At 31.8% G+C, this 19,626-nt stretch overlaps 1 protein-coding gene and 1 long non-coding RNA gene across 2 annotated transcripts; both read left to right on the top strand.

Moving 5' to 3' along the window:
• Nucleotides 1–267: 267 nt before the first annotated feature.
• On the top strand, nucleotides 268–3,509 carry LOC114419867. Its single transcript, XR_003668317.1, has 2 exons — nucleotides 268–503; nucleotides 2,931–3,509. It is a non-coding gene; the product is annotated as an uncharacterized LOC114419867 (long non-coding RNA).
• A 6,352-nt stretch (nucleotides 3,510–9,861) lies between these two features.
• LOC114420719 (agamous-like MADS-box protein AGL30) lies at nucleotides 9,862–14,656 on the top strand. The gene is made up of 10 exons (XM_028386537.1): nucleotides 9,862–10,046; nucleotides 11,717–11,776; nucleotides 11,873–11,891; nucleotides 12,030–12,094; nucleotides 12,196–12,211; nucleotides 12,291–12,352; nucleotides 12,942–13,038; nucleotides 13,469–13,519; nucleotides 13,616–13,740; nucleotides 14,254–14,656. The coding sequence occupies exons 1-10, from the start codon at nucleotides 9,862–9,864 to the stop codon at nucleotides 14,654–14,656; spliced, it is 1,083 nt and encodes a 360-aa protein (XP_028242338.1).
• The last annotated feature ends 4,970 nt before the right edge of the window (nucleotides 14,657–19,626 follow it).

Genomic DNA, 19,626 nt, shown 5'->3' on the forward strand with positions numbered 1-19,626 from the left:
TATGGATATAACACGAGTAACGGAATCAGAAACAAACTTAAAAAAATGGACAGAAAATAAATACATAAATAGATATGTCACTACTAAAAAATAGGGTTTTAATATCGCTGTGTTAACATCAATTTTAAACAAAACCGATGTTAACAAAGATGCGGTGACATTTTTGTAAATAAAATGAGTTTGTTAACATAGGTTTTGAAAAAATCGATATTAAGATACTCTCCCTCGTTAACATCTGAGTTTTTTAGAAAATTGATGTTGTTTTTTGACTTAAAGTAAAACCCGAAAGCCTTTCCTGTTTGTGCTCATTCTCGCAAACCCACTCTACGCACTCATTCTCGCAGCCTTTCCTATGCTCCTCCTACCCTGTGTCCACCAAAACGCGAACCCAGTCTGCTATGACGCTCACGCTCACCGTCGTGTCCACCTTCTCGTAAACCCAGTTTGCTGTGATGCTTTGCCATGTCCAGGGTACCCACTCATTTGCTGTACAACATCCACAGGTATGTCCTTCTGATGACTGCATTCTATGGCTGTTGTTGAAATCATATTTAAAATACTTCTAGGGTTAAAGTGGAGCAGACCATAGCTCGACTGGGTCTTGCTCATCTTTAATAGAAAGTTGTGTTTTCATCTGAGATTGTGAGCCTTGATTTTGAGATTTGGTTGAGTGTTCTCCTTGTTATTGTTTATTGCTGCCATTGTTCATGTTAGTGTTCGAATTGTCCATGTTCTCCTTGTGATTGAGTGTTCTCTTTGTTAGTGTTCTCCATGTTGTAAATACATCAATATTGAAGGATTGCAGAGTTTGGTTTGGTCGTGTGAGAAGAAGACCAATAGATACAATGATAGTGCTAGGTATGATGCTGGATCCAATGATAGTCAACCATTCACTTAATTGACTGCATTATTTTGTGCCTTAGATACGGATTCATTGATTTTGGAAAGGGGCCTCCATTCTGAGCCTCAAACATAGTTTGGGTTCTTTATAATTAAATTTTATTTTTCTTTGTATATTTTTTTAATATAATACTACTTTCGAACTACCTAATAATATATCAGGGAGAGAACAGAGCTACATAGGATGGTGTGGATTAATTTGAAGCTTTAAAGTCTAATTCAATGCTATCTTTCTTAGCATTTGTAGTACTCTCTTATATTTTAGGTTCAACACATTAGCATCTCTACATTTGCATTTGCCAAATTATTGACCGGGTCTCATTATTGATAATTTGAGTTTCTTCTTGCTTTGCATTACATTGGATTCCTTATTATTTTTTTAATGTGAGCAATTATTGGACTTTGGATTATCAAGGTTGGTTTGCCTTATTGATATTAAGCTCTCCTATAGTTGCTTATATGACTCCTTTTTACAATTTGCATGTGTATGATATCAAACATTTTTGTTGCAAAGTATTGTTTGAAATTGGTACTTGAAAACTCTTTTTTTGTCTATAGGAATACTACGTGAACACTTTGAAATTATATAATTAGCAAAAATCAAAGGTGTACTATAGTATTTGCTCGTAGTGTTTGACATATTGTAATTGCCACTAAAGAACCGGATAAATTGGCATTACAATGGTATTAAGAAAGGATATTGAATAGACAATATAGAAAATTACAGTCTCCAAACTCATTCTTTGTTGGCTTAAAAAAAAATATGATCCATGACATGAAAAAATGTAAGGGATTGCAAATTAGGTAACCTCTTTACAATTGCATTGAAAATGTTAGGCCTTACAATTGGAGACACTTCGATCCTAACCTTGAAGTTGAAACTACCCACTGCACAATCAAGCTCCACAAATTTTGTGCATTATGATCATGTGTTAATTAAGGTGATTGCACTCAAGTTTGTGCTTGGAAAAGATGGGTCAATATTCTAAGCAGTTTTATCATTGAAGAGTGAAGTTATTGTGTTTATCCAGTGACGATGTGCAATCCTAAAATTAATGGATCAAAGACATTGAATCCTATATTGAGTTTCCCATTTTTCACATGCAAAGCAAGCCAACAGTGTTTCTAAATTAGACAATCAATGACATTTTGAACCAAAAAAGAAGACATATCAAGGTAAATAAATTAAGGCCTTTATCTTTGCAATGCAGCCAGATGTGAAGGTGAACTATCCAATCATTGCTGATTCTGGCAGAAAAATTAAGCAACTCTAAATGACCCTAATGAGAAAGAGTGTACCAGCAACCTACCTTTAAGGGATCTCCATATTGTGGCCTAGATAAGAAGACACATTTTTTTCTTTAACTATTTAAATTAATGAATTTGAAGCTTTTCAATTTCCTTTTTGAGTAATGGAGCTAACATGTTATGGTGGGTGATTTAGATCAACCTCAGTTTTCTCTACCATGCAACTACTAAGAGAAACATGGATGAAGTGTAGAGGGAGATAGAATCATTGAAAAAGGCCTCAAAATTCAAGGTTACAACCCCAACAAATTGGGAGTTAGTTAACCCATTTGCCTTAGCAAAAATAAAATCCAATAATTATTTATTTTTTTACCAATTCTATATATAAATGTTCTTTTTTTAATCATCAAGTAAAATATTTATCGATGGGAACCTATGGTGATAGGATGTTTGTATTACAAAAATTTGAGTAAATTTTTTATGTTTCCCTCTACACATACAACTATGACTCCTCACCTTTACTCACATATCATAGCAATTCCCTAAAATAATTAGCATTATACAGTAGAAGAAATTTCAATAGTAAGTAGCCATCCTATCTTTGTTGTCCCCTGATAGTTGTTGTGCATGCTTATTTTTTGCACTGAATTTGCACAATAATTATATTTATTTTTCTCATTTATTGCTTAGTTTGTTCTCAATAAGTTAGAATTTAATATCTTTTAGATTTTTTAGCTCATTGAAGTTAATTTTAATAAATTTGTTTTAGTTGTGTTTTGTAGAGTTTTGGTGCACTAACAAGGAAGTAAACATTTTGGTTAATGAAGAAGCGCGCTTAGCGCGACAAACCAAGCTTAGTGCACATGAGGCAGCTTGGAAGGCCTCGTGGCAAGCATTTGGAGGCTACTGGGAGAAGATTTGAAAGTTTAGTGTGCACTTAGCGTAAGGTGTGCGCTTAGCCAATTGTTTCCTTTGCCACTAGTTTGGGCTAAGCATGCATCATGGGCTTAGCTCGCAACCACTTAAACCAGTGTTGTTTTTGTGTATATGCTTAGCACGGATACCAGGCTAATCGCACAAGTCTTTTTAAGACAATATTTTGAAGCAAAAAGTTAAAAAGAAGGATAATTTATTAGGATTATTCATTTACAGGTTGAGAACAAGACATTTTTGGGGATGCTCATGTGCTTCCTTGTTCTCCATTTTTTTCCTCTTCTTCTCCTTGTATTTCCATTCTTGTTTTAGGTCTCTCATTGATATGAAAGGCTAACTTTATCATTGTTGGGGGCTTGAATACCAAAAAAATTTTGTGATGTAACTATTTTTATTATCTATTTAATGTTATCTCACTATTATGGTTTCCTTGTTGTGCTTATTGCCTTGTTTAAGGTTTGATCACCCATGTGCATGTATGTTGTAGTGTAATGATCATTGGAAAATATCTTTACATTAAGAACCAGAAATGTTTCTAGGTAACCCATGTCTAGGGATGAAATGGTGTTGATTAGCCTTTCATAAACTTTTGCTCTTAATCAAATCAATTGGTTTAACTTGCTGCGGGATTAGGAGTAGAATAAAGAGATCTAGGTTCTTTCACATGTGGGATCATTGTTAGAGTAGATTAGTTGATTAAGGTAATAATTGGAATAACATTGATTGGTAAAAAAAATCATTTATGTTATATCAAGAGTTCATTTGGTAGGCCAAGTACCCAACATTCTCACAAAATCTACATTAATCTTATCTTGCACTCAAAGTGTTTGTGTTTTTTCCTTTGAACATTGTACTATTTTTTTTATATCTTTATCTTAGATTTTAAATTCCTATGATTTATTCTAAAAATGAATCAATTCTTTTTATTTAGTCGCTTAGAACTTGGTTCACACGAACTACTTAGTACAAGCAAAGTCTCTGTGGATATGACACTTGGGCTTACTGTTTATTACTACTTGTGTGATTTGGTTCACTTGTCAATCGCTTAACATCCCCTCCCTATCAAAATCCAAGTCTCTAGTTGAAATTAAGATCAGACAAGCTGATGTGCAACATAGTCCTTGAAACAAGTTAGTTGAAGAAGGAGTAGATTTGTCACACTTTAGTTTGCAGAAAATGAACTAATATAAGATAAACATATGCAACACATAGAACATAAAGTGTTCTATGGAATATTATTTTACCTTTATCCTACTTGGTTGTTGCACCCATACTTTACTCCAATTGCAGGCTGTAGACATAACATGTGTACAACATTTTTTTTGTCACCATGACATTGATGCGAAGTATCCACTAGCTTTGCTGATGACTAATTTCCATTGGGGAATTTGACTGATCACATTTAGTGAGGTCTACCCACTCTGTCATATTTTTCCATTCATAAGGTTCGAATCCGAGACTTTGTTTACAGGTATCGAGTGCAGGACCACCCGAACCAACAACTTGTTAGTATGTGCAGAGCATATTAAAAAGATAATAAGCTATAATGCTTTCAAGAATTTCACGGGATTCCATTGATCACATAATTTGTTACACAACTTTCATTTCTTACACAAAAGTCATCTCCTCTATTATGAGAATAATATAAGTAATTCCTTTATTAGGAGAAAAATAACTTAACATGATGGAGTAAGAAAATTGAATAAAATTGTGGATGTTTTAAGCATTTTGATGAATTTTTGGATGTCATTCGTGTAGATGCATATGTTGTATGAAGCTTTTGATGATGCCAAAAAGATGAAATTCCTGAATGAACTCTCAATAGATTTGCAAGTGTTTGCCCAAGAGTTGTTGAGAGAGCATTTGGTAATGAAGTTCTCTTAGAATATCTCTCTCTTTTAGAGAAGAATAATACAAGATAAAAATCTTATAAGAATCCTTAATGATTTTGCAAGTGTTTGGCCAAAGGTTTTTTTGTGAGAGGATAAGACAATGAATGTTCTGAAAAACTCTAAAGAATTTCGAATACAAGTCACATATTTATAGGCCTTCGGTGACCTTTCAAAAAACTTGTGAAGAGTTGTGACTTTTCAAAGTTATTTTCAAAATTTCCTCACTGGTAATCGATTATTGATATGTGGTAATTGATTACACAGTTAATTTTGAGGAGTTATGACTCTTTAAATTTGAATTTCAAAATTTTGTGAATAGTAATCGATTACACATTTAAAATTCAAATTTAAATATTTTCTAAAAACTGTTTAAAACTATTTTTGCTTTTGGTAATTGATTATAGCCTCTGGTAATCGATTACCAGAGAGAAAAACATATTTTTCAAAACAGAATTTTACTTAAAAACTTTGTAAGGTGTTTTGAAAGATTAACTTAAGGCCAAACCTTTGCAATCTCTTTTAAGGGATTCTTTTAACATATATTGGACTAATTGTTAATCGTATCTCTTGATTTCTTGATCTTGACTTGGATCAAAAACCAAAGCAAATCACAAACTAAATATCCAAAGCAAAAAGCAATCAAATGCAAAACATCCAAAATTTAACTAAAGTACTAAATAACTAAAGCCAAAATACAAGGCAAAATAGTAAAAAATGTCTAGAGAATGAGCGACGTAGAATACTAGAAACATCTAAGAATCGGCAGGTGGATCAAAGCAACGCCGGATGAAACTCATATTGTCTTCAAGATGGGTGATACGGGAGTCCATTGTATCAAAGCGATCGCCGACAAAAGCTCTAAGATCCCGTAGCTCAGTGAGGACTTCAGTCAAGAGGGAAGAAGAGGTATCTCATTGCGGTGGTGGAGACAGTGTACGTTCATCGGGAATGGGAGTGCAGGTCTTACTTACACACCCATTGGCCATCCATATCTTTCTGATATCCAAAAGATGTAACAGTACCAACACCAATAGCAAAAGACCGTTTAACCTTGACAAAAGGTTCATCTTCTGAGGGGATATTGAAATGCTGGAGAAATAAAGTAACTAGATGAGGATACGGAAGAAGTGCATTGACCCGTAATGCCTTATGCATTCGGTACCGAACAAGATGGGCACAGTCAATCTGACAACCAGTTTGAAGAGCCCATAACAAGATTAAATCCTCCTTAGAGGCCTGAGTAAGATTAGTGGACCTAGGAAGCAAAATTCGACAAAGAACGTAGTGCATGATGCGACACTCAAAGGTAAATGACCCAACAAGCAATCTGCCGGTCATATTAGCATTGTCATTGCAGACCATTTTACGAGCATCATGACTCGAATAAACATGTTTCCAGTCATAAACTAAAGTGCCCTCAAAAGGAACACCTTGACTGCTCAGTTTAGTCAATGAATAAAATAAGGATTAATCAACAATAATAGGAATTTGATGCACCTCATAAAAAATAACTCCATCTTGAATTTTTAGATTATTGTAAAAGACTCTAACTAATTTAGGATAATAAGGCAATTTCAAAGACATAAATTCAACTAATTCAGAGTTTTGAAACACTTGGTAGCAATGAAATGTTTCACCATCAAAGAATTCAACATCTAAGTACTTAGGGTCAAGAATGACACGATTGGAGAATTGGGAATAATACCTCTGACGCTGGTCATTGGAAGAGAACAGAGTTAATGACCTGGGAGATGAAAAGGAAGGAGGATGTGGTACTGGTGGGTCACCGGATGTTCCGTGGCGGCGGTGGCCTGTAGCGTATACGTAATAATCGATTACAACAATTGTGTAATCAATTACCAGTCACGAAATTTTAAAATTCAAATTGAAGAGTCATAACTCCTCAAAATTAATTGTGTAATCGATTACCACATATCTATAATTGATTACCAGTGAGGAAATTTTGAAAATAACTCTGAAAAGTCACAAGTCTTCACAAGTTTTTTGAAAGGTCACCAAAGGCCTATAAATATGTGACTTATACTCAAAATTCTTTGGAGTTTTCAGAACATTCATTGTCTTATCCTCTCACAAGAAAACCTTTGGCCAAACACTTGCAAAATCATTAAGGATTCTTATAAGATCTTCATCTTGTATTATTCTTCTCTAAAAGAGAGAGATATTCTAAGAGAACTTCATTGCCAAATGCTCTCTCAACAACTCTTGGAAAAACACTTGCAAATATATTGAGAGTTCATCCAAGAGTTTCAAATTGTATTATCATCTCTAAAAGAGAGAAATTCCTCTAGGAACTTCAAGTTGTATCATCCACTCTAAAGGAGAGAAATCTTTCTGCTCATCTCAGAAAGTCAGTTGTAATCAAGAGACTGGTTGTCTCTTGAATTGTGAAGTTTCCTGAACACAAGGGAAATAGATTTCTCAGGTGTTCAAAAGTTGTAAAAAGGATTTTTACAAAGTTAGTAAAAATCTAAGTGGCCAAATCAGTATAAATCGAGTTTGCATTTGTCTCTTCCCTTATCTCATTTATTTTATTGCAATCAATTTTATCTTACGCATTTAAAAGAACATTATTAAATTGATTGTTTCTTCTTCTTCTTCTTCTTCTTCTTCTGCATTCTAAGCATATCATTTAAATTGGGGGTTAAAGTTTGTTAGTGGGAAAATTGTGAAACTTAATTCACCCCCCTTAAGTTATTGAGGCTACTTGTCCAATAATTCGTCCTGATTTAGTTTGGAAGAATCTTAAACTTAGCATGCCTAGTAAGTAGTTGAAGTGATCACCCTAATGAAGATTATGGTTTTGTTTGATCAATCTCATTTTTGGTACACAACACACACACACACATGAAGTTTATTTAAATAAACTAAGTCTTAATTATATTGCTTTCACCTATTTACATGCATGGATGCCTATACAATTTTCAAATATGAAGAATTTCAAGATAAATCAGAATATCATGTGATTTATCATTTTTCACATTTAAATAACTCATGCATTGCACGAGTTTAAATATAGAATGAGAGAAAATTCAACATAATAAATGGATGTATTATTAAGTGGGAATTATTAGGTTTTTAAGATTGTTTCTCTATTATGTTAGATTTATTTATGAATGAATTTTCTTAATTTGGGCATGGATTTCTTTTCAAATCATGATAATGTACTTGATTAGATTAATCTTTATTAATTTTTGTGGTAATAAAAGCTCATGAAAAAACATTAAGATTTATGATAATTAAAAAAAAATCCAAATGGTGAAAACTACTTTCGTGATTTGACTATGTAGGTTCTATTTTACAATTTCAAATGTTAAAATTCACCTTTCAATAATTTTCATAAAATCTAAGATTATATGAATAAAAATAAATCAAATTAATAAGCAAAAAGAATTTCTAAAATTTATTTAAAATAATTCTATGATTAACAAAAGAAGACAAATACAAATTAAGGAATTAGAAGAACTTCATATACTTGAAAACCAATGAAAGAATTTCTAAACTTTTAGAACACCAATGAGATATGAACAACCATATAAGTGAACATGATACCACACCTTGACTCAAAATCTTAAGACTCGAATTTATGGATCTTCTCCTCACTCATATGGTGCTTAAGTTTTTCATTTCTACTCGACGTGGGATCACCTTACATTTGAACTCCAACAATAAGAATTTAATATATTTTTTTTGCTAGAGTCTACTATTCTAATTTCTTAATCTTAAAATTTAGAGGATATATACTTCATTAATCATCTATACTCCTTCAATCCAAACTCAACTTCAATTCATATGCAAATACATAAATAAACAAAACACGAAATAAAGTCTTAAATATATACATAATTATTTGATCTAAATAATATAAAGATAACATGGATATTTCACATAATTAAAAATAAAAATAAAAATATGAAAAAAAAACATGCAAAATTTTGAGACTTAAAGCCAACTATGAAAGAGTTTAAATTGAAATTAAGTTGATACCCAAGGATTTATTTATTTATTAAAATCTACGAGATTTTTGTATGGCAAGAATAAGATGTAAACTTTGTAAGTGCTTTGCATGATTCATAGAGGTCGAGAGGGAGAAAGTAATACAAGTTGCAAAGTGAATGAAAAGGATGATTCTCATATTTTTGTTTTGTAATTGTAATTGTTGGTGTGAAAAAATGAAACAAGATCTCTAACGCTCTTCAACTCCCGATTCTCTCGCATGCCTTAATGACCGATTTTCTCGGTCACCCAAACATGTTAGCGTAAGCTATATGTAATCTCTCTCCTCTTCTCCCTGAAATCTTCCATTGCCATTGTCAACCAACCTGTCCCTGCTGCATTCTACACGCTTGGCTTGTGAATCTTATTAGTTAAATTATTATATTGAACTTCATTGTTTGTGTGAGTTTCTATATTCTTTCATCTATTTTTTTTTTCTTGTTAATTTTTTTCTCTGAATTGTTTACATTCTACCTTTTACCTTGTCAGCACCCAAAACGCTAATAAAAGGGTATATGAATCATGATATTGCATGTTGTTATTGTTGGTCATTTTGTTTGTTTTATTATTATTATAATTCAAGTTCCTCCATTGGTTTTGAAATGTGGAAGGATGAGAATCCATAATCCATTTCAATCTATATGGGAAAGTGCATGTGTATATGTGTCAAAATGAACATAATTTTGCAACATGGGGTGTGTTGAGATTGCTATCTGGAAACATGCAATGCAAGTTCTTCTAGGAGGATCTATGTTGGATTCTTTTCACGCTAGAGAACACCAATCGTAGAATCTTTTTGTAAATAATGAAGGATAATTAAGGTTATTATGGCTATTAACTATATATATATATATATATATATATAATGTGCAGGATGGGTAGGGTAAAGCTAAAGATAAAGAGGTTGGAGAACACCAATGGTCGCCAAGCAACATATGCTAAAAGGAAAAATGGGATTATGAAAAAAGCTGCTGAAATATCTATACTTTGTGATATAGATATTATACTTCTTATGTTTGCACCAAATGGAAAGCCTTCATTATGTAGGGGGAGGCACAGGTAAAGTCTAGCATTCAAATTGTGTCATCATATCATATATAGTTACATTCATAGTTATGTATTACTAGAACACCATATTATACAAATTGTTTTTTTTTTGCAAACCAAAATAGAATATTTCATTACTAAGTTTGGATTTGCTTTGTCACAAGACGTGCTTAATACAAACCAAAACAACATTACACATTACAAAATATACCTTCCCACTACTGGCCATATGCTTTCCAACCTATATAACAACCCAGAAGCCTCAAAATTGCATAATAAGAATAACATGAAGATGACAAAGTGTAAAAAAAGTTGTATTCTTTGACCCCTTAGAACAAAAACACAGTCTAGTAAAGTCATAAAATGTTGATCTCCTAGCTAAACCAAAAGCAATTGTATTTTGTCAATGTGATTGCGAAGCTACATCAAACAAAAGTATGGTTCGATGCAACAAGCATGCAAAGAAACACCTAACCCTTCATTTTTCATTTAATCTAGGTCCATGATCTAAACTTGACATTGTTAATAATAGAGTCCAAATCAATGGTCTCGTTACAAAACAAAATGTCATTCTAGTGTGTCCACATGGACCAAACTATTGATAGCAACACCACCCACCAAACTTTTGCATCTTTCTTCTTGTAAAAACCACATCTATGCTGCCAAAAATGAAAATAAATTCCTTTGGCAGCACCCTAGTGTCCTTGAACCATGAATAGTACTTTCTCCATACCTCCACTACAAAGCAACAACCAAACAATAGGTGGGTAGTAGTTTCCAATTGGTTGTTATAGAAAACACAATTGAAATTGTTACTTGTTGTTATAACTCACCTTCTGATCAAATTATCCCTAGTCTAAATCATGTCTAAATCATGTTTTCAAAAACTTTTCCCAATTTACCTCCCTGTAATTGTGTAACATATCATAGACATGTTTGACCACATTTAAACTCCAAATTGTAGTGCCAAGCCCAATCATCTATCTTTCCCTTTATTTGGCCATGATTACCAATGTCATTCCACATATTTCTTACCAACTCATTCTCCAACAAAAACTAGTCTCACCTACAACATAGTGGCCAACACCACTTGTCTCCCCTCCACACCCCCATCTCAACAATTGTTGCTTGTTTTTATTTAGAATTAACATATAGTCTCTAATATTTTGTAGTCCAAGCAAGGAGACCAACCAATCTAGCATGCAAAAAGCTCACTAAACCTTTGTCTCCCAAAACACTTAAAATGTTTTTTTAACCACTCCCTCCCCCTCCTTAATCTCACCGGTTTTAATTAAATCATACACCTCCATGTAGATCCTCTAGAAGTGAATACCCTCGGTAAGTAATCATCTAAATTCAAAACACCATATTTTCCTTCTAACACCACTCCCTTATAACTCTCCTCCTCGTATTTGAACCTCCATATATACTAAGATTATACTGTTATCTAATTATAAATTGTTATATACATTAAAATTGTTAAGTTTTATATTAAATACTTAAAAAGTTATATATAAGATGACTTATAATTGGTTAAAAATATAAAGTTTTTGAGTTTGCTTAAAGTTTTTTTCTATTTTGATGTCCTTACTTTATGATCTATTATTGGAAAATTTATATATTGTTATTTTATACCCTTATTATCTTTCTAATTATTCATTCTCCCTCTTTGGTGGATTTAGTAACTTTGAGGAGGTTATTGCGAAGTTTGGTCAACTAACTCCTCAAGAAAGGGCAAAAAGGTGCAATTGAAATCCTTTTACACACACATTCATATAATATATTTTCTCCTAGTAATATAATAATTTAACAAAGTGTTTTCCAATGGATTGCAACAGGAAGTTAGAAACTCTTGAAGTAAGTGTTTTCTTGCAACTCAATGTCCATATCTAATCTATATCGTATTATACGTGGTTCTTTTTCTCTTTTTGAAAGTATTAATTGTTAAAATTATCATGCTTCTTATTAATGAGTTGTCTCCATTTGAGAATTTAGGCACTGAAGAAAACATTTAAGAAGTTAGATCATGATGTAAATGTACAAGAATTTATGGGTACAAGGTATGTCACTGTTACACTATTTCAATTATTGTTCTTTTAAAGGATTTGGTTATTTATATAGATTCAAACACTAAAACATATTTTTTCTTTGTTTGTTACAGTAGTCAAACTATTGAGGTACCCATACAATTAAATTATTTGTTACTTTGTTCATTTAGATGGTTATTGTTATAAATCACTAACTGACATTGGACAGGATTTGAGTAATCAAGCCAGGCTATTACAAACTCAAATTTCTGAAACTCATAAGAGATTAAGGTTGATTTTTTCTTCTTAAGCTAGATTTTCATAAATTGGTGATTGTCCTTTTGTTGCAGCAAGTTATTCTTACAAATTTAATAATTAGCTTAGAAGTCATGTTAAGGATGATTTTTGATTGGTTGATAATGTAAAAAGTTTTACATTACACCAATGGAACATGAACAACCATTCCTACCCGATGTAAGGCTTCATCTTACAACTAAGACGGACTATAAGCTCTGATACCATGTTAGATTTCAACTTAAAACCAATTGGCACTAAGTAAAGTTGCCCAACAGATATATAAGCTGCACCCCAAGAACAGAGGCAGACGATGTGGGACTTCCTAACATAATAATTACCTTAAAGTGACATCAATGATTATTTTCATTAGTTTAAAGTGTAAAAACTTTTATATTGATATTGCATGTCTATTAAGCTCATTATGAATAAATAGTATATGCATTGACAATGTAAAATTTTTTTACACTGTCATTTATTTACAAACTATCATATATGTAAGTTGGTTCACTTTAATAATAACTACCTTAAAAGTCATATTAAAGACTTGCCTATTAAACTCCTTATTTGTCGTTGGATTATGCAGTCATTGGACTGAGTTTGATAAAATAAGCAATGTGGATCAACTAGGACAAATGGAAAATTCACTTAGAGAGTCACTTAATCAAATTCGAACCCGTAAGGTATACACTATTATCCCATCACTTGTGCTGCTTTTCCAAAGATACTTTTATGAGTTTAGTTTATCATCATGGTCCTAGGGTAATCGATAATTTTCTTTATGATGCTATCTTGTCTATGTGGATAAATTGGTTGAAAGGTTCGAAGAATCAAGGAAAAGATACAATTTCAACTTTTATAGTTGTCAACGAAACATTCATGATAGTTTCATTAAACTAAGAAAAAATCACAAACCAAATAAAAGTGAAGAAAAAGAAGCAACATAAATATGTTTTTCAATTTAAACTTTAGAGCCCTCCAAAGTTTCCAGAACCTAGTAACACGTGTTATTTATTGAACCAAAGCATTGTAGAAAGACATTATATCCTCAATATTGTATTATTTAAGCTTTTGGCTATATTTCATGTCTAAAATCTCAGTTTGATGTGGCAGGAAAATATAAAAAAACAGCAACAACTTATGTCGCTACAATGCAATAATCAGGTAAAAAAATTGTTTAGGTGATAATTAATTTTCTTTTCCAAAACTGGTTTCAATGTTATAGGTATGATATTAAGCTAAAGTATTTTTATCTTTCAGTTCAACGAAATGAATATTCCTTTTAGAATGAGTGTAGAGCAACAACTGCAACCTTTGTCATGGATTGCCAATGATGATAACCACAATATAGTTTTACCCGAGGACTCAAACATGTTTCTCCACAAGTGAGTTATTTTTTTAAGAGGATTACATGAAACACACTCTCTAGCACACACCATCTTTTTAGTTAAAGTTTATTGAAAACTATAAAATCAAGAGAGGGACTCGTTAACTGCGAAGTGAAGTTCACTAAAATTTATAATTTTCAACCAATAGTAAAGTATTCAAAAAGTATGTTAGAAAATATGTTGTTACTATTTCTCTTTTCTAAAGTAGAAATATATTCAATGCTTCAAAATTTATTCTTAGATATTTATCTTAGTCTGGTAAACCTATTTATGTTTGTTATTAATCATTATTGAAGAATATTTTATTGCAAGGGTGTAAAGTGATTATCTTATAGTATCAAACTCAATTATCTAATTAGAACAATGTTTTAATCCAAATGATCAACACCTTGTTTTCTTTTGCATACAAATTTGTATAAAGGACACATAAATGATGATGATGGTTCATAGCTATTGAAAAAATCTTTGGGGTTACATATTTGTAACACCTCTTATTTGCCTTATCCTCAGAGATGTAGAGGGATCTACAAGTTCATCTTTTGGGAGTCATGTCAGTTATCTTGGCTCAAGTATCAAGAATGACATGTCAAACTCAGCACAAGAAAATGGAGTCCTTAGTGATATGAGCAATACTGCCCCAATGAGGCTACAATTAAATGGGCATTTTCCATACCTACCTTACAATTTTAATTTACCGAACAATTTGAAGTTTCAACCAACTGCAGAGATCAACCCTTATGAAAATCCTGTAGATTATCATGTTAATGGAGGCTTTGAAGCACCTAGATCTGGTTATGACTCTAACAATCACCATGATTGGGCTTCCACATCAGGGCCTTGTGGTGTTACTATGTTTGATGAGCAATTATATGCCCAGGCAAGCTCCACTAAAATGAACTTTGGTTTTATATAGCAATACCTTTTTTATGTGATTATTCTTCTAGCATTCATGCTACATGATTTCGTAATTTTCTAGGCCCACAAGTTCATAATATTTGTGTATGCGAATTTCCTATTGTTGTGCTTATAGGAGTTACAATTTTTTTTTTTGAATATGACGAAAACAATATTATACCATAACCTATTAAGAGTTATTCTAGACATTTTCACTTATGATATAGCCTAGCATCTATTTATTTTTTTGTTATATTTTTTAAAATATTTAGGTTGAATGGTATTTAAACTTTATGTTGTTTTATTCAAAGAAATTCTAAATATAGAATCTTGAAGCAATTTTCTCATATCTACTACATAGTTTGTCAAGTCAAATTCAACTTGACTAAGCAGTCAAGGATTGTAAATTTTACATCAAATAATTGAAGCAATGTTCTTGGGATTGAAAATCCCTCCATGTTCCATATGTATGTGTGTGTGCCTCTTTTTCTTGTGGCTTTTAGTTAATTATTGACAAATACAACTATAACTATTTAAGTTCATTTAAATATAGTTAAGCATTGCATCCTTAAAGAACATTTATATAAGTTACACTAAGTCTGGAAAACCTACTCTCACTTCATGAATTTGAAGATTTTTAGTCAAGATAATATTCAAATTGTATAATAAATTAATAACGATGTAGCATTTTTTTTACTATTTTGGTTAAATATTTGCAATCTATAGGTTTGTTCTATCCCCTAGTTGTTGCAAATAGATCTTTTACTAATAGTTCCTCCCCTTTATTCTTCTCATAATGGTTTGAGGTTCTTATCTCTCCACAACTCTTGAAGTTTTTAATACTATTGCATTATTCTCAAACTGTTATTTTTGTCAAAACATGATGTAACTGTTTTAGCCCATTATAATAGGAAAATATTTGTTATTAATATGTTCAAAGGTTCATACATAAATATATTTGTGGCATTTTGTCCTTTAAATTCATCCTTTTTTATAAACATGTTTTGAACTTAAGCATCATTACTAGAATAACCCTAGTAGATTGAAGAATGAAGAGATTTGTTAAAAGAAAAAAATCATTGGACTTGAACATAAACATAATATGCAATGCACCCTATACTTTTATGTCTGAATTTGATGGCACTAACTTAGAGTCCAACCATTACTTATAAACTTCAATTTTTGAGTGCAGCAACCAAACTGATTCACTATGGTTTGGGCCCTTCATCTACTGTTGAGGTTGATGATAGAGAACTTCAGTTTCATTTGAGAAACTTCACATCCTTGGAGAATTTTGCCTCAATGGATAAGTTTTATGCAAATATAGGAAGTAACCAACCAATTTTTGTGTGGCCTTATTCAACCGCTAAACCTGCCTTAAAACCATTCATTCAGTAATTGAAATGGATCCAGGACAGGATAGAGGAATGCTATATTAGATCTTCTTAATAATTACCAATAATAGGTTCTCTTTTGGTTGTTTCTGCTTTCACCTTATATCATGGGTGTGAAGGTTGCTAATGCATGAAAGCATGCCACATTTCTTTTTCTTACATGTATATATGATAAAATACAACAAAATAGTATTTGAGAGTCAATTCACATTGATTGCTTTCTTGTCCAAAACTCAATGTTGTATTTGCTTCTTGTAAATAAGTTGTGTTTAGTTTTCTTACTTGGTCATAATTTCATTGGGAACGTGACTTATTTTTTTTTACAAAGTATAAAAGATATAAGTTACTTGTACATCCTTTTAATTTGTCACACTTTTAAGAAATCAAATGTTCTATGTGAGGGTATGAAATTGAATATAAGGTTTATTGGGTGAACTTTGGTTTCATTATTGCTTTTCTAATAGACAAGTTAATTGCATAATCTAAAACTTATTGCACATGATGAGTGATTTAGTATAACATACTTTCCATTAATTAATATTTTTTTACTCGTTCCAGACTTTCACAAAAAAATTGGATTAAATCAGAAGAGGACTACTAAAGTTTTGATCTAATAAACTCAATAAATGTCAAACCTACAAATGATTTTCATTACACATGGATCCATTTATAAGCTAAATCTTAGATCCCGCATTTTTATTATTTAAGTTCAAATAAAAATAGTCTATGCTTTACAAAATACAGTTAGGACAAAAAATGTTTAATAGTATTTTTCTTTAATCAAATTAAAGTTTTACTTTGTAACTTATAAAAGAGAAATTACTCCTTGAAGATTTTCTTAAATGACACTTACATTCCTTTTAGTGTTAAAACAAACACTCACATGTTTTATTTGTTTAATCATGTAATATACACCTCTAGAAAGTAATATACACTACTTTGTTAATTGGAGGCATTCACATGAATTTTTTTTATTTGTAGGAATATTAAATATAGATACTAGAGGGTCTACAACAACTCACGTGCATTGTTCAACCTACCGAGTTAGGCAAAACAATTGTATATTAGAGACAAAGTTATACTTTACTCCCCCAAATTCATAGTAGTTTTTATATCTTACTAGTAAAGTGTTTGTTCTATCTTTATGTTTCTCTCATTTATATTTTCATTGCATTCTTTTTTTTTTTTTTGTTATTTTTAAGTGAGAAATTGGTACTTGTAACGACCTAATTCTACTACATGATAACTCAAAACTAACAAGGCAGAAGACTTTATTTTACTTTATTTTAAGCTCTTTAATTAATTTAGTTTTAATTATCCATTTAGTCCCTATAGTTTCCAAACTTATCCCTTTTATTTCCTATACTCAATAACTAAATTTTTTTAGTTCATGAAGTTTATATTTTAATTCCCAAAAAGTCTCTACCGTTAAAATTCTTTAACTAACGGAGTTAAAAAAAATTTAATGGCAAGGATCTTTTGGAAATTAAAATGTAACTTCAAGGACTAAAAAATCCACTTATTAACTACATGGACTAAAAGGGATAAGTTTGGAAACTATAGAAAATAAATGAGTAATTAAACCATTAATTTATTTACAAAAATACTTGTGAATTTTTCTCGTTTTCAAAAGCCAAAAGCTAAACAAACAACTTCAGCATAAAATGTTCATATATACAGAATCAACTGAATAAAACCACATGACCCCATGGCACATCAACATGTATCCCAAGATAAAACATCAAAACAACTCAATACAAACTATATATACATATACAACTTCTTAAAGAGATAAATCTTAAACATCTAAGCCAATAAACCTCTATACATAAAACTAAAAAAGGAAAACACAAGAAGGTTCGTGTCTTTACGTCCAAGCATGTCGATCCTTGATGCCTCCAATAAAAGGGTCCACCTCCTAACCATCTGCTCTCACGGGGTTGAAGTTTGAGATCCTCACACAAGGGTAAGCTGACAAAAAATGAACATACTTAAAGCAATTTAAAACCTCGACAATTAACAAATATACAAGCTTTGTCATCTTTAAATCATAATATTAGAAAATAAATAAAGTAATAAATTCATCTCACATAAACAGGGCATCTCATTTTCAATCACCATCAAGAATTAACATCATACATCACTATCAATCATCATCACCATGAGTCTACCAATCATCCCCACCAAGCATACCATTAATAAACACCAAAGACAAACTTTGCTCCATGGACATTTACACTTTCAACTTGGATACCTTGAGGTTCGATATATAACATCTTTGTACCTGCCATCTCCCTATGCTCGATCTCAATGAATACAAGATCCACCAACAACAAATACACATCATATGGTATTTGGATTCCATTGAGGTTTGAGATATGACACCTTTGTACTTGCCATCTCACTATGGCACTTCTCAAGGATCAAAGTTTCATCCCCAACAACAATTAGTCCCATATACATTAAAAGGGTCCCTAATCCTCTTGGGAGGTAGTTCTCAACTTTCTAACATGTCATTCAAGGTCAAAACTTAGGGGTGATACTTAGGAAGATACCCTACAAGGCAAGACTGCCGGGTCGCTTTAGTGAGGCAGAGTTCTGGCATGAAATTCACCTTCCAAAGTATACCATTTTCCAATAAAACATTCCCAAAAGACATAACTAACCCTTCTAACACATGGGGACAATTACAATACAAGATTATCATTCATCATCATCATCTCATCAAACCATATATATCTCGAACAGCAACAGGGTAATCTCAATAAACAAAGACATTTTCTCAAAGACAAACTTACTACATTTACTTAAACATTTATAAGATGGTCATATCTCAAACAATCACATAATATGCATCACATCATTAATTCACTTACTCATACTCATCAAATTCATGAACTTATCCCTGGTTCCCTAAGCAAAATAAGACCATCCACACCTTAAATTCTTATAACCACCTCACTAAAACCACATATTAAGATGAATTCCATAATCTCAACTTATAACCAACTTTAACACAATAATAAGAACTCATAAAATCATTTATATGAACTTGGAATTGGTTTAGAAACTCTCGTGAAAGTTTAAAGGATGAATAAAACATCTTGCCTAAATTTAGCTTAAGCCACAAAATTTAGCTTAGTAAATTTTTTTAGCTTGAGCTAAATTCGTGCAGATCCAATTCCATTTAAGTTTTAGCTTCAGCTAAAGATCATAACTTTAGCTAAATCCATGCAAATCCCATTATGTCGAATTTTAGCTTAGCTAAAATTTGTAGCTCAACTAAATTATCATAAACCCAATTCTATCAAAATTTAGCTTCGGATACAAATTTTAGCTCATCTAAAATTGAAAATTTGCAAGGAAAGTTCTTTAAAAATCTGGGCTTTTAACCTCATTAATGGCTGAACAAGCATCCATACTCACAATTAGCATATCAGTAGTTAACCCTTGGGATTCTAATCACTAAAACAAACAATCCAAAACCGTCATAAAACAAGGAAAAAGGGGGAGTTTTCCTTACCTATGGGTCTTCGTGCTTAGGTTCTTGAGAAGAGGAGAGAAAGGGGAAACCTCAAGTTTAGCAACACCACCT

Source organism: Glycine soja, chromosome 7, assembly GCF_004193775.1.
Source record: "Glycine soja cultivar W05 chromosome 7, ASM419377v2, whole genome shotgun sequence".
Classification (NCBI taxonomy): Eukaryota; Viridiplantae; Streptophyta; class Magnoliopsida; order Fabales; family Fabaceae; genus Glycine; species Glycine soja.

What these genes read in the sequence shown, in the direction of transcription:
- LOC114420719 (XM_028386537.1), top strand. Translation starts at nt 9,862, where the DNA reads ATGGGTAGGGTAAAGCTAAAGATAAAGAGGTTGGAGAACACCAATGGT. An exon ending in TTATGTAGGGGGAGGCACAG is followed by an intron (nt 10,047 to 11,716) that starts GTAAAGTCTAGC and finishes TGGTGGATTTAG; the next exon opens with TAACTTTGAGGAGGTTATTG. An exon ending in ATCAAATTCGAACCCGTAAG is followed by an intron (nt 13,039 to 13,468) that starts GTATACACTATT and finishes TTGATGTGGCAG; the next exon opens with GAAAATATAAAAAAACAGCA.